We start from the raw sequence: 15,404 nt of genomic DNA on the forward strand, positions 1-15,404 counted from the left end.
GGAAGGAGGTGTTGGGAGCCATCTCTCTAGCAAGGACTAGTTGAAAATCCGAGGTAACTTCAGAATGTTGAAGTGGACGCTGTCTGCTTGGCCCAGCTGAGGACAATGAAGGTTCAACTCAGGGCTTATCTTTAGTGAGGAAGATGGGCCAGGCCTGAGAGATGCCTGCCCTAGGGCTCAGGCTTACCCAGGTCACCTGGGCTTTGCTTTCTGGCCCCTCCTGCCCTCGCTCCAAGGTTGCCCTGCTCCTAGTAGATCAGAGTACTCTTTCTCTGACAAGTACATCAAGGCCTCAAAGCTTTGAAGGAATAGCTCTACTAAGTCAGTTGAAACAAACACAAAAATAAGCACAAGTAAGATGCTTTATTTGGAATTACAAATGGGAGGGGTTGGCTGCTAAGCAGAGAGAGTCCGTTTTAGCCTGCGCACAGATGGGAGCTGGCAGCCTCTGAGGCCCGCTGGGCTGCTCCGTCCAGCAGGTCTTCAGTGGGCCTGGGGCCCTCTTCTCTGACTTCAGGCCGTGCCCAGGCCTCAGAGTCCATCTGAGAGTAAGACGGCAGGAGCCTGGGACTCCCCGCTCCCTCTGGCTTGCAGCCGTGCCTGCTGACTGGTTACCTGAGAGGAGCCCTCTTCACCTCCTCTCACTCTGTCTCAGCTCCTGCGCTAAGGACTCGCCTTCCCTCCGAGTTGTTCTGCTTAGGACACCCACAGAGCGGTCTCTTCCTGTTTCTGAGCCCTTACCTCCTCCTGGGCTGCCCACCCATGCTGTTTGTTTTTCTCTTTGAGGGCAGACACCCCCAGCCCTGTGCTCCTTCAAGCAGGAGAGACTGGAGCCGGTCTATGCCGATCCACACAGCTTTCTTGGGTTCCAGCCCACCCGCTTCTCTGGGATGCTGTCTCCAGCTCATGGTTCATGAGTCCCAGGGGAAGGGTGGGCCTTTTGTTTCAGTGTCTTATTTAAAGTCCTTTAAATGTGATATTTTAAGCACCCAGTAGATATGCATGCTTCCCACCAGGAATTAAGAGGGTTGTTTTGTTATAGTTTAATGCCTATTGTAAAGTGATGAATAAAAAAATCCAGTTCCATGCTAGTTGAGAGGACTAGAAAAAAAAATGATGACACAAAAGAATGTCTTTGTTAATATTCATGCCTGTATTTACTTAAGTCTTCTAGTGACTCTCCTCCTTTTAATCCAGTTCTTTTCATAAAAACACATTAAAACAATTCCTTTCATTAAAAAGTGGAATAATATAACTATAAATCAAAAAAGATAACAATATTCCTCTTTTTTCTGGACATCTTTTAAGTTTTAGTTTCTCACAGACCATTCTGATAATAAACCATTTGAGAGAGAGCAAGAGAGACTTAGAATTCCATGCTCATAGAACTATGGAATTTTAAACCACAAGGAAACCTAGAGATCCTAGAAAACTCTGAATGTGGAAAGTTAAAACTTTCCTCCACGATTACACCACTAATTAGAGGCAGAGCTCAGATGAGAACTCAGGTTTCCTGGCTCTCAAGTCAAACCTCTTTCCAAGATCACTTCTCAAATTCTTCCATAGGAAGTTTAATTAAATTATGTGCCTCAAGTTGCTTGTGGTTTGAAACATGAGCTTCTTGGTATCGCAGCTTCAGCGGGGTCAGGGTAGTGGGTTGGCCAGCACTGATGGAGGGAAGACAGAGCCCTGGCCATATGGAGGGCAGTAATTTCCTTAGTAGAGAGGGATTCCATATTGAAGCTAAAGGAACAGGACCTCAGCAGGCCATCAGGGAAGAGCAGTGAGTGATGGAGACAGGCATCAAGAAGTGCCAGGAAGCCCCAGAACTGGGCCCAGATGAGGAAACGTGATCCCTCTGTATGTTCCCCTTACCAGGCGCTGCCTGCCTGGGCTACACACCCCCACGTTTCAGATGTGGCTCGTAGCCGTCCAAGTGACCCCAGTTTTTGGAGGGAGTCATTTCAACCAAGAGAAGAAAAAAATGTTTTTAAAATTAAAAAGGATCTATTTGTAATTTGTCATTCTAAACTAGACTTGGAGATAGTCAAATTTTACCCTTCCTATTCAGATCTCTGGGCAGCTCTGCATTTCATCCACTCATTCCATTAAAAAAAAGTCCCATAAAGATTGGCCTGGGCTCTCAGGTGTCCATGCATCATTATATAAACCCTTTTGGGAGGACTTCACCTTTTCCTCTTCCTTTTGCAACCCTAAGTTTTCCTTTTCAGTTAGTCCTGAAATTTTGTGGAAGGCCTCATAACACTCCTGCCCATACTTGGCCAAGGTTCTTAATAATTTCTTTGTCAAGCACTACCAGTGATATTGACTGAAAATAATTTAGTCTATTATAGTAGCTAGAAGAAGGCTTTTATTTTTAAATGGTATTTTGTACTGTGAGATTTATATCCCAGTGGTTGTCTGAGATGCTAGCTATGTTTAGATTTAATTTTGAGATCTTATCACACTTCCCAGTGTGCAGTGTCTTCTTCCCTTACCTCTTGCAAATGTACAGCTTTTTTAGTAGAACGGAAATAATTTCCAGAGTGGGACTGATATTCTTTGAATGTCCATCTTGATGTTGATTTACATAAGGTGGATAAAGACCCATCTTTCAGCAGGAAAATGATTTTAATTGTTAGAAAAGTAGGAAAGAATATCACAACCATGGCAAAGAAAATTAAGCTCATTTTTGAGAAGGGCTTTAGTGTTCATTGTGTATAAATCTCTAGGTATTGACTTGGATTCTGTTAAGCCAGATAATTAAAACTACAGAAATTTAATGTGAATCAATGTGGCTTACTGTAGACTATTACCTGAATGTGACTTTTAAGACATAAAATATATGGAGAAATTGAAATAGAGCATTCACTTATGATATGGTCTTCCCTTGTCAACTTCCATAATGGGCCAGAGAGCTTTTTGAAATAATAGGGAAAAAAACTGCAAGTGATGGATGATTATTGGTAAGTTTCTATTTCTATCTCCATTGACTATTTTATTCATTCATTCTTGAAACATTTATTGAGTACTTAGCACTAAGATACAAATAGAAAGATATGTCTTCTGCCCTCAAAGGAACCCACATTCTTGTAGGGGAGAGAAGGATGTGTGCCTGCGGGAGTTTTTGATAATGGAGTCAGATTGTTGAGCTAGCAGATGGGCCCTCATGGGGCGTGGTTTATCAGATCACCAAGGTCTAGTTTCATATCTCAGCTTTCAAAGCCCAGAGACTGGGTTTGGGCTGACAGGACCAGAGTCGTTTGGGCCAAGAGGAACTGACTTGTAGCCTCCAACCCCGCAAGAGAACAAATCAGAATACCATTTAATAACATGCATTGAGAACTAGAATTAATAAGCAGACCAGAATACATTCATTGGCTGTATGTTCTCTTAGGAAAGTCTAAATGGGAATCATAATGAACAAGTGGGTTGGTGAGGCTAGACTCAAAGCAAAGGCTGCAAGTGGAAAGACCTTGGCAATGGGTGCTATCAAACGGTGACTCCTCACTGGAGCCAAGCCCAGGAGTCCCACAGTGGGTCCCAGCCTGATGGATCCCAGCCTTTCCTATTAAATGATGATAAAGACACTGACAAAATTGCTCTGGTCTTACAAGCCCTGTTCTTTCTATTGGCCCATTCTTTCACCAGATGAATTAAAACCATTGACTAGGATATAGGTTGGTGGAGTTTTAGTGGTTTTTTTATTCAAGTTTAGTTAGAGTTCTAGGCAGTTTTTCTTTTGGCATAGGATATGTTTTTTAGTTCTAGGACTTAATGGGTTTATTTTTTCTGTGTATGCAAAGAGCTAACCTCCTCTATTATGTCTTGATTTTGTTTGCTGTTTTAACTTTCTAAGGGTAAGCTTATCCTCACATTTCTCCTCCTTTTTGTATTCGACACAACTTGTGCCCATCCTGTACAATTTGGCTTAAGCATCTTTGCCACAGTGCACATCTTGATGCGCTCTTCTCCCATTGGATTTAGACTCCCCTGCTCGCTCTTCTCATACCAGCCTGTGCTTCTGTGTTCTTTCTAACACTTCTGTGTACTTATCACACTCAGGTAATTTATTTCCTCATTTCCCCTGTTATCATACTGTAAACTCCATAAGAAGAGCAGCTACATTTTATCAAACTGGGTATCGCCAGCTGCTTGTTCAGGTGGTAGAAAGTAGGCACCCTGAAAAGGGATGGATGGGTGGGTGAATGGGTGGGTGGTTGGAGTGATATTTATGCTGAGTCCTTAAATGATCAGTAAAATGTCTGGGGGGAAGAGAAGCCGCTGAAGACCACTCTCAAAGTCCAACAGACGTTTTTCTCTCTCTTACTGGAGCACTCTTAGGACATTGACTGAAGAGAAGGGTGAGTGTGGAAACCAGTTTGCAGCTTAGTGTGTCCCCTCAACACCTCTGTCCTAACGTCATACTGTGATTAGTATTTGAAAGACATGAAAATGGCAGTATTCTCCAGTACTTTAATTAGAAGTGTTCCTAGTCTTTTGTAGTCTTGTTGCAGTTTTCTATTGCTGACTAGCAAGTCACCTCAAAGCCTAGAAATTTAGGACAATAGTTTATTGTTTCTCATAATTCTGAAATCTGGTTGAGGCTCAGCTGGGTGGTTCTGCTTTACTTGATATCTTCAGGGGCTGGCGTATCCAACATGACTTCTTCACTCACATTGTGGTACCTCAGCCAGGATGTCTGGAACCAGCTGGGGGTTTGTGGGGGCATCTTTCTATATATGGCCTCTCTCCTTGGACTTTCTCACGTAATGGTGGTCTCAGGGTAGTAGAACTTTTTATATGGTGGTTGTCTTCTAAGAAGGAAGATGCAGAAGCTGCCAGTTCTCTCAAAGGGTAGGTTTGGAACAGACCCAATGTCACTTGCATCTTCTTTTTATTTGTCAAAGCCAGCCTGGATTCAAGGGGAGGGGAGATAGGCTCCACCTCTTGGTATTAGGAACCACAGGCGTATCTAGGGAAAGACAGCAGCCATCTATCGAAAAGAGATGATTTAAAACAGATCCAATATTATGTACAACAAGAAATAGACATAGAAATGGCATTTAAGCTAGTTTGTGCTAAAGAAGCATGTCTAAATGACTAGTTTTAGAGAAATGCATTAAGTTTATTTGGATTTATTCTGGTATTGGTGGGTGATTGGTTTAATTATGCCCAGTGCTGTCTTATCTGTTTGAAGTCAAGTCTCTCTTTAATGATTAAAGTTGCTTTCTTTTTTAAAGTGAGAGCATAATGGCACTTTGATCCACAAAAATAAAAAAGATTCATTTCCTATTATTTTTCTCACCTTAAAAGGGTATTTGGGATGGTGTTATGTAATTAAAGTTTCTTGAATTGGGACTTCCACTGGGAAAACTTTGTGATAAATTTTCTTTCTTCCAAATGTTGTGATAGGAAATGGCCTGGAAATGACCCTGATATAGCCCCTATTTCCTGCCCTGAGCCATTTCATGAACATTTTATAAGTGTGATAATTAGCTTCAAAAACTCTTGATAGACCCAAATAAATCAAGATAAGGACACAGGAAGTGGGGATGGAGAATGTGTCCTTTGAAGTATACACAGACTCTTAGTTCCCCTTTTTATCTGGTATTATATCTGATAGTCTCTTATAATTGATGTGTTACGTTGAAGCTTTTTGAATAGATTATGCCTCCAGTGTTTACTGTCACTCATCTCTATGGCATTTCATGGCACCACGTGTGTAATAAGAGTCATCATTTGTGGCATTCACAAAGAAACCGAGACCTGGGGTTTTGAAAGCCCTCTGGGAGGAGGCTGGATGAATTAATAATTCACCTGTGATGGTCTTTGATAGAGAACATAGTTCTTCTCTTCCTTTAGAATAAGGGAGCCTTATTCTAAAAACAGGATTTCAGATTACTTTCAAAGATGGACACAGTGCAAGCAAAGAGGTGAAGCAAACACAACAGGGAGAAAATATGGGCAGGAAATAAAGTTAAGTTCTTCAAAAATATATGCCCCAGAGTTCTTCATCTGCGCTGGAGGGGGAGGGGCCACAGATTTGACCCAGAGTTTCCTCCAACTAAGGGAAGAAGAGAAGCAGCTGAGACAGATGCTGAGCGATTCCCAGCTTAGCCACTAGCCTGAGGAGCCGATGGGATAGAGTCCTTCAACAAAATGTTTTCTTTCATGCTGTTCTTATAACCATGATCTGTTATAGTATCTGAAGATTACAGTCCATGGGAGAAAAAAATCCAGAACATTCCTCTCTGAAGCCTGAGGCCCAGTTTCCTCATATTGACTCTACAGCGACTTTAATTAGGGTACATGTGCTGCTGCCTGAAGTCACGAGACATTTATTATTTAAAATAAGCATTTAAGCTTCATGAAACAAGAGCATTTCTAACATTATAGGAGGGAAGGGAGCATTCACAATTCATAGATTCAGTCAACGAATAGTGATGAAGGGCCTTCTACGGGTTACACTGGGGCTGTGGCAGTAAGAACAGACGTGAAGAGACGGATGCGGCAATGGTGTCACAACAGTGTGAATGCACTTAATGCCTTTGAGCCGTACACTTAAACATGGTTCAGAGGCTAAATGTTATGTCTGTTTTACAATTGAAAAAAAAGGCAATTAAGGCAAATAAAAGGCAATATAGTGGGACTAGATCAAGCATGTGGGTGGGGGAGTGTTAGGGACCCTGACGGGGCCTCCTCTCTGCCTGGAGGGCTCCCTGAGCTCCTGGTCTAGAAGGACTCCGGACCCCTTGCCCTGCCTGCCTTTGGAAGTTTAGGGAGCCAGGGAGGTCCCCCATCTCCATGTGTGGCCTCAGGAGGGGAAGCTGCGGGAGAGGCTGCAGGGACTGCCTGCGGAGACTGGCGCGCCTTTCTGTCTTCACGTAACCAAGTCCTGTCTTGGTGCTTTCCTCTGCAGACAGCCATCCTGAGACGACAAGGGCGGTACAGATGCTCCACCATCCCTGAAAATGCACAGGAGAAAGCCCAGAGCTTATTTGTCACAGAGGTAGTATGTTCCTTCTACATTCACTTACATGGTACTTAAGTTGTTTTTCTCTAATACCTCCCTCCCTTTTTAAGAATTTCAATGATCTTCTCAAGAAAGTGTCACAGAGGTAATCACGTTTTTATGATGGAAGTGAGGATAGAATAACATGAGGTTTTCAGAGTCTGAGGCTTGGACAGAAATGTTAACAGGGGCCAATTCTGATGATAAAATGTGAATTCTACAGGCTTATCTCATAGGCTTAGAATAAGTTGTAAATAAATGCACTGGACACATGGTAGACATTGATGTCATTCCTTTATTTCATTTATATGTTTATACTTATAACTCATCATCAAGACGAGTTCAGTACACATGAAGTACCAGGTAGTAATGAGCAGAGCCTAATTATCCCTGATCAGTGTATGATTATTATTACTTTTGTTTGAACATACAGGTAACAATTGTCTTACTAAGGTGGAAAGAGAAATTACTGCACTGAGATTGCTTGCTCTTTCTTTATTGGGGTGTTTGTTTCTTTCTCCAGCTGTCTTTAGATAGGATGAACTAATTAGTGCTTTAATTTTGTGTCAAGTGCTTCTTCATTTAAAATAGTGGATATTTTGTTCCCATTCTTCTAGTTGATATTTATGAGCTAAATCTGCCCATCAAATTTGCTCACTGTCAGGAGGTTATGCTTTTGTAAGTAAAGACCAATAAAAGTAACAACATTTAGTGTCCATTGAGATTTTTGAAAAATTGAATATACAGTTAAAGTTTTTGAAGTGTGTTCTCTTGCCAGTCTGAAAAGATAACTTCTTGTCTTACCTCCTTTGCCACTCTATTAGTGAAGTTAATGCCAGGCAAATACGGCCAGATAAGTTTACATATTCTCAAATGTTTATTTTAAAGCAGGACATAGGCAAACTGTCCTGCAGCCAGATTTTGTAAATAAGGTTACATTGTAGCAGGGCCATACCAGTTCACACCCAAATGCCCCTTGACATTTTCACATGACAACAGCAGACTTGAATGATTACAACAGAGACAATGTGTCCCTCAAAGCTGAAAATACTATCTGAACTTCTGAAGAAAAAAGTTTGTTGATCCCTGTTTTAAGGCACATAGCAGTTTCTTTCTTTCTTTTTTCTTAATGGAGGTACTGGGGATTTAACCTAGGACCTTGAACATGAGAAGCATGCTCTCTACCACTGAGCTATATACCCTCTCTCCCTTTAAAAAACTTTTTTTTATGTAGCAAAATTTTTAATTACTAATTCAGTTCTCCCAATTGCTTAAAAAATACGATTTTTAAAGGACAACTCTCCATTAAGTTCTGTCGTTGCTGCAGGTTGGGCAATAGCAACTTCATCCTCTGCAGCGGGAGCCAGCAGGACTCCACCCTCTTGGCCCCTTCCACCAGGGCGGGGTGGACCAGCACTTCCTCCCTGTCTTCTCAGCCACAGGAGAATGACCTAATGGCTTGAAAAAAATTTTTTTCAAAAACCTTTCAGTATAACTTCAAAATATTATTGAATTTCAGAAGTTGGAAACGTCAGTCATGAAATCAGCCAGTCAGGTCCCTGTGTTTTTAGAGATACAGTTCCCTAGACCCTGATTTCTGACTGAACCCTTATCGCCTAGACGGTCTACACCCCCAGAGGGGAGGGGGTTGCTTGCCACCTTCTGTGCTTCTGCCTTGGGATTTAGCCCGTGCCTGTCATGTGGGCAGTCAACCATGGCTCATTAAATGAATGAATCTCTGCCTACTTAATGTGGTTAACTATGTTTTTTGCAATCCTCATAATTTAAAATATTTAAACATTGTAATTATCTTTGTTTCCCTTTTTGCCTAAGATGAAAAATCTGTGCATTCAGGTTTCCGTTCATAAATGCACTGATTCTATACAGGTGTATGCTTCTTTATTTATTCTTTAATTGGGCAGGTATGTTTTATACTTTGGTATAGGTTTAATGTCCTGCAAGAGACGTCAGTGGTATGACTTTAGTTGCAAGGCTTGATGAAAACCCAGAACAAAGCAAATAGGAGCATGTCCACAAGCCTGTGTCGTGCAGAGTCCAATCTGACTTTTTTGTGCTTCAGGGATAAAAACCCAAACTTACGGATAGTTCTGGTTAGTTACGGATGGTTTTGGGATGTAATTTTGCACGTGGATGCTTGATGTTCTAAATGTTCCAAAATATGCTCTAAGTTTAAAAATGTTAAAAAAAAAAGAAGCATTTATAAGAGTAAAATGGTACTTTAAAACATTTGTAATCACATAGTGAAGAAATTGAAAAGTTGTTCGGCTCCCACATCTGACTTTGTTCTTAACCCTCCTCTGCTCTTTATTCCACCGCAGAGGGATAATATAAAAAACTTAAGACTACCTTTCCTTCACGACCTTGCTGACAGAGTGCTTAGCATAGAGCCTGGTCCAGGGGAAGCACTGGCTGGTGTTGCTGTAGTTATTTTCATGGCCTTGGGATGCAGGGGAGTTTGCTTCAGAAAGCCCTGGGGCCTGAAGTATGAAATAGATAAAAAGGCTCACAGTATAAACAATGACGTTAAGTAAGCAGAATAGAGACTTTGTTCATGATGTTCATGAGTCAAGTCAACCTATACAGAAAATCGTTAGCTGATGGCAACTAAGTCAAACACTTCACCTGTTGATTTTGACTCAATCGTATTTGAAGATCTGGTGGATGTGACGTTATAATAATCTTAAGTGCTCAGTGCTTAAGTGCTCAGTGGCTGCTCAGTGGCTCCTCCTGGACAGGAGAATGAAAGACACTGTATGTCGGTCGAGTCTGTCAGGTAGAAAGGTGGTTTAATGCATTCTGTGTAGGTTAGTGTGACATGGAATCCTGGGCGTTGGGATGCCCCATACATTGTACATTCTCCATACACATGCACATGAAGAGGTCACGGTACCACTGAATTGGAACTAAATCTTTCTTCCTAGTTACCTCACACTGTCCCTTATAACTAGCATGGAAATCTAAGGGCACATGTATGTAATGCTGACTAACAGTGCACATTGTAACATTAGTAAATACCATGACAGTGTCTTTAGGTTCAAACTTTCCATTTGCTTTTGTGTTCTTGTAGAAGCCACAAGACTTCTAAGGAGCCAAACGCTTTTAAGGCAGAAACAGCATGTTGTTATGTAAGTGCAGCAAGAGGAGGTGAAGTTTGTCTCCTTGGAACATCTGCTTCTGGATCATGAATGATGGTGTCTTAAAGTGACCCCTCTCCCAAGGGCAGTGTTTCAGCAGTTCTTAAGCTTCATAGGAACCTCTGATGGTGGAATTTCAGGCGTGAAAAGTTTGAGGGGAAAGAATTTTTTTGATGTTTGTGTGGGCGTGAATTCATAAACTTTGTCAAATGTTTGCCAAAAGTCATCACATGTCTTTTTTCTTTTCCTCTTATGCTTTATATATTTTTTTACCTTCTCCTCTTCCAAATAGTGCATCAAAACTTATAACTCAGACTGGCATCTTGTGAACTATAAATATGAAGATTACTCAGGAGAGTTTCGACAGCTTCCAAAGTGAGTAAATGATCAGACCACACAAGGTGGGGTTATACACACAGGGGAAGTTCTTTGTACTTGAAATGCCTAGGGAGGTGCATAACTTCATGTGCAGTCAGAGTGATTAGAGAAAATATTTCCAGATTGTTTGTGTGTATATGGTGTAGCTATTGTTTACTGGGTATTTAATAATAGGCCTGAAGCCTGGTACTCTGGGATTGGTGGGTGGTAATAAACACGTGGATAGTTTGTTTATGTTCATGATTCTGCTCAGGGTACCACTGATAAAACACAAACAGGTGAGTTTTTTTTTTTTCAGTGAGAAATAGAAAACAAAGAAAATATAAGTGTATTTAAATAGAAAAGAAAGAAAATATCAGTGCTGGAGTGTGTTTTATATTAAAAAGAATATTTTGAAGAGACATGAAAAGCATTTTATAGTGAGTAAATTTTATGTTTTAAAAAAAGTACATCAAAGAACAAGCATTTTCCCAAATTTCTGTAACTCTTTTAAAGTATTAACTCATTTCCAAATACACCAAGAGCAAGAGTGTTCAGATTAATTAGTAGTGGTTAAGTGAACCAGGTATAGATAGGCCCTGCCTTGAGACGATATCTGCTCTAAAACGGTACATCCTGAAATGATGAAGTTGGCAAATTTTAGTTCATTATGAAAATTGAAAGCAATTAATGATGGATTGTGTTTCAGAAGTAATTGTTGTCAGTGAAAATTTTACTTGGAGCCCTATTAATATATTTTTCTTCGTGTTTGTTGCATCTGTTAAGTTTGAACTGTTTATACTGTTCTCAGTGGACCTAGCTGTTTGTTTTTTCTCTTTGTGTGGTTCAGCCACTCCTTAAAAGTGTTCAGCCAACTTCCCGATTGCCTCGTCTTAAACCTCAGCTGAAAATAGTCCCTTCTAGCATTGTCTTCTCCAGATGAGTGTGCTGCTTAGTTCTGTATTTACCCAGTACTCATTTGGGGACTTAATGCTTCCCACTGGATTAGGTTAACCTGTCTTCGCTATAGTCTTATTCATGCTGTTCTCAGGACTGAAAGAGAACAGACTGAGGATATGGTGTATTCACTGTATGATACACTTTTACTGCTGATAGGTTTTGCCTCTTGGCTTTAATAAGAGTTTGAATTGTGTGATGAGAAGGAGAGGGAGGTCCTCACAGTGATAGATTCTGTAGTCTGCCTGCACCACCTACTTACTCTGTCCCCTGGAAGCCTCAGTTTCCTCATCTGTTAAATGGTCTTAGCACCAGTTCCCACCATCAGAAGGACTAAAGGAGATAACGTATGTAAAGTACACAGCACAGTGCCTAGTGGATAGTAACTGTTTAATAAAGGCTGACTGCTATGGTTATTGTCCTGTTTTTGTTGTTAGTACTATCATCATTAAGACTGTGGTTCCCAATCACTTAATTTTTTTTGTTAATTTTTCTTGAGTAGAGGGGGTAATCAGGTTTATTTATTTATTTGTTTTTAGAGGATGTACTAGGAATTGAACCCAGGACCTCATGTATGCTAAGCATGCACTCTGCCACCTGAGCTATATCCTCCCCCTTTCCAATCACTTTAAATGCAGTGACCTCATTTTAATATTTTCTTACATAAAGTTCATATTAAAAGTTATTCTTCCAAGTCTTTATTTATTAATACATTTTCCCATTTGTAATATACCAAACTCCCAACAAGTTATGCCATCGTTTCTACGTGGCCTTTGGGAGCTCTCCAACTCTTGGATCACCCACTTTGAAAAGCAACATCGTCGATCATTTTTAGCTGCATAGGCCAGCTTTGGATTTGTTGAAAGGCTGGTTCCTCTGATGGGGGAGAAAATGCAGCATCTCTTCATAGATGAGGTAATTATAAAACCAATTTCTTTCTTCTTTTTAAAGCAAAGCGGCCAAGTTGGATAAACTTCCAGTTCATGTCTATGAAGTTGATGAGGAGGTCGACAAAGATGAGGTAGGATGTTTGTCTACGGATTTAAAAATTGAATTAGTTCACAGAGTTAGGAGATTAATTGGAAAATTTCCAACATTTAGCCAAAACAGGAATTGGAATGTTTCTTGAAGCAAGGAAGGAATTTTTTTAAATGTATTGTTTAATTGATTGAAATACGGTCTCTATTTCAACTTGACTGGTTGGCATTGCCTGTTCTTCTGGTCCTGTTTATTTGTTGTGAGGTCATTTTCAAAGACCTGGATAAGATTTGGCTACACTGTTAAAAGATCAAGATTACTTAGACCTAAAGTTTAGGCTTTTTTTTAGCAGGAAACAAACTGGCAACCAGTAGATTTTAAATGACCATTTCTTCTGTGACTGCTCTGAGAGAAGTAGATACTACCCAGGAGCTCTGATTTTAACAAGCCCACTTCCCCTACTATTGGAGAAATGATTATGGCCAGATAAGTGTACAAAGAGAGCTAGGCATTAAGGCGACTGTGTCCACTGAGCAAGGAAAACCTAATAAAAAGTTAGTGCCACCCATCTCTGCGTTTCTTACTCTCCCCTAATCAGTACTGGATGCCTCATTGTGAATTTGGGGTTTTTTCCTTTCTTTCTTTCTTTTTTTTTTTGGTCAGCTAAGACATTACACCAACCACTCGAGTGTTAGCAGTGTCCATGGGAGCCAGTTATTTTAGAAACCACTTTAAAAATATTCTGGGAAGAGTAAGTAGTCATTCAAAATGATACAAGATATGAAAAATGAACAAGATATTAAACACTTGATGCTGATTAATAGTAAGAGGAGGATTGATTGAAATACTGCATGTAAGGGCGCACAACAAACTGTAAAATCCTGGACAGTTACTCCTATCATTCCTAATAATAACAACAATAAAACCATCAATATCAAAATCGAGGTGGTCTAAAACAAAGCGTAAGATGGGTCTTTCTGAAGCTGTCTACTTGATTACAGAAGCAAAGATCATAATTAGACTAGTCTTTAGGAGGTCTTGGCTGGGTGACCTGATGCCATGTGGCCCTCTCGTTCCATAGTACCTACGAAGTGTGTGTCGGGCACAGCCTTCCAGGGGCTAAGACATCACAAGGGAGCATCTTAGAGAGTGAGGAAGAGGCCCACTTCAGGGTGTGGTGGAGGATCTGCCACATTGTATATTTGTGTGTGTGTGTGTGTGTGTGTGTGTGTCTGTTTCATCTGTCTGCTTATTACATGTATAAATATATGCCTAATATATTTTTAGCTGCAGCTGGCAGCCCCATGCCCTTAAACCTAGATCTCAGAGCTGGAGTCAGAACTCAAGGAAACATGTTTCTTCACTTTTCTAGCTGCTTCCCTTCACTTTTCTCTCTCCCCTTTCCTCTCTCCCTGTTGTGTTCTTGCCTTTCTTCCCATCTGTTCTGTTGCCCCAGCGTTTTATCTCTCCTTTCTCTATTGCCTCATATTTCCTTCCTTTCTTATTCACCTTTCCCTGAACTAAGCATCTGGGAAGTTTTCCAAGAATTTGCTTTTGTCCTCCAACTCTAGGGGAGTGTAATGTGAAAACATTTTTCATGAAACCAGGCGAGACCTTACACCTCGAGTGGTCAAGTATGGTATGTACTTTCTGTGGCTCATTAAACACCTAAAAATAAAGGAAAAATTTTGGACCTGATCTAGCTGTACCTTTTAATGGACTGGAGTTTGCAGAAGTTCAGTCCTGCTCCCCTCACTGTACTGCTAAGTGGACTTAGTAGGTGTCTGTGCCAGCTGGTCACTCCAGTCACGTGGGGAGGGGCAGCCTGGCACAACTCCAGTGATTTCCCTTCAGTGACAATGGAAGATTGATTGTGGGGTGTCCCTTCTCTCCTAGGACGCCGCCTCCCTTGGCTCTCAGAAGGGCGGGATCACCAAGCACGGGTGGCTGTACAAAGGCAACATGAACAGTGCGATCAGCGTGACCATGAGGGTAAGGAGGCCCATCACCCTGCCTTCCCCTGAGTGAGCCCTCTTGCTGTAGGTCTTGGGAATGATGCTCAAGAGAAGTGGGCATGCTGTTCTTCCCAACAAAAGAGACATTGTCTAGTTAGATGCCTCCCTGATGACCTACCACTGTGGGTGCAGCCCATGGCTCCACCCCCTCCCCTGGTCACCCTCCGGCCACCAGCATGATGAGATCGTCACTGGGCTGGTGTGAAGACGCGGCCACCCTCACCTTTTTTCTCTGTGTTAACCACAAAAGGGATGCTTAGTACCTCACAGAACATCACTGAGGGGCAACCAAAGTACTTCTGTGGACATCTTACTGCAACAGAGTCCAGAAAAGCAGAAATCAAGAACTAAAAGGAAAATGGTTAAACTGTAAGGGGGTTGCCAAGAAAAAGTAAAACTAGTGTTAAAAGCCATTTAGAAGAGAAGGAGGACCAGAGAAAGACTGGGATTAATAGTAAAGAGAAAAGAAACAATGGAAGGAGGCAGGATGGACAGAGAGATAAAAATTAAATCAGGGGAAATGCTGACTGTTGCAATCCTGGGGCTGGAAAATCATCCAGTGTCATGAGGTAGGGAATAATTCCTCTTCCGTGTGAGCAAGAAACCCTGGGGATTTGAGTAAGTTTCCATCTTTCTGAGCTGCATCCCAAATTGGAACTTACTGCACCACTTCTGGGTAGTTATGTAAAAATCTCCAATTCTGTGGGCAAAAAAAAAAAAAAATGACCCGTGAATGTTAAGTGAACCAGCTCCTCAGGATTTAAATGCAGTGAAATTATTAGCTGTGATGGAGAGTCCTAACTCACCCAGTTACCTGGGGCATTGGCCAGAATTAGATTTGTTTTGGAGAGAAGTGGAATTGTATTTTACATAAGGGTATAGTTGTGAGTTATTGATAGAGATTGTGGCTCTTTTCAGTTTGAAGCA

At 41.2% G+C, this 15,404-nt stretch overlaps 1 protein-coding gene across 22 annotated transcripts in view; it reads left to right on the top strand.

Annotated features, from left to right (window-relative positions):
• The window catches only part of DOCK9 (dedicator of cytokinesis 9), a 256,366-nt gene that overhangs the window by 129,587 nt on the left and 111,375 nt on the right, over positions 1–15,404 (top strand). For all 22 annotated transcript variants that reach the window (XR_010383575.1, XR_010383576.1, XR_010383577.1 and 19 more), the window contains exons 3-6: positions 6,923–7,012; positions 10,463–10,545; positions 12,436–12,505; positions 14,359–14,454. Coding sequence is in view for 17 of the 22 variants with exons in the window: in XM_031466259.2 (XP_031322119.1) it covers positions 6,923–7,012; positions 10,463–10,545; positions 12,436–12,505; positions 14,359–14,454 (339 nt within the window). In the remaining 5 variants the exon portion in view is untranslated. The remainder of the gene's footprint in view (positions 1–6,922; positions 7,013–10,462; positions 10,546–12,435; positions 12,506–14,358; positions 14,455–15,404) is intronic.

This window comes from Camelus dromedarius, chromosome 13 (assembly GCF_036321535.1).
Source record: "Camelus dromedarius isolate mCamDro1 chromosome 13, mCamDro1.pat, whole genome shotgun sequence".
Lineage (NCBI taxonomy): Eukaryota > Metazoa > Chordata > Mammalia > Artiodactyla > Camelidae > Camelus > Camelus dromedarius.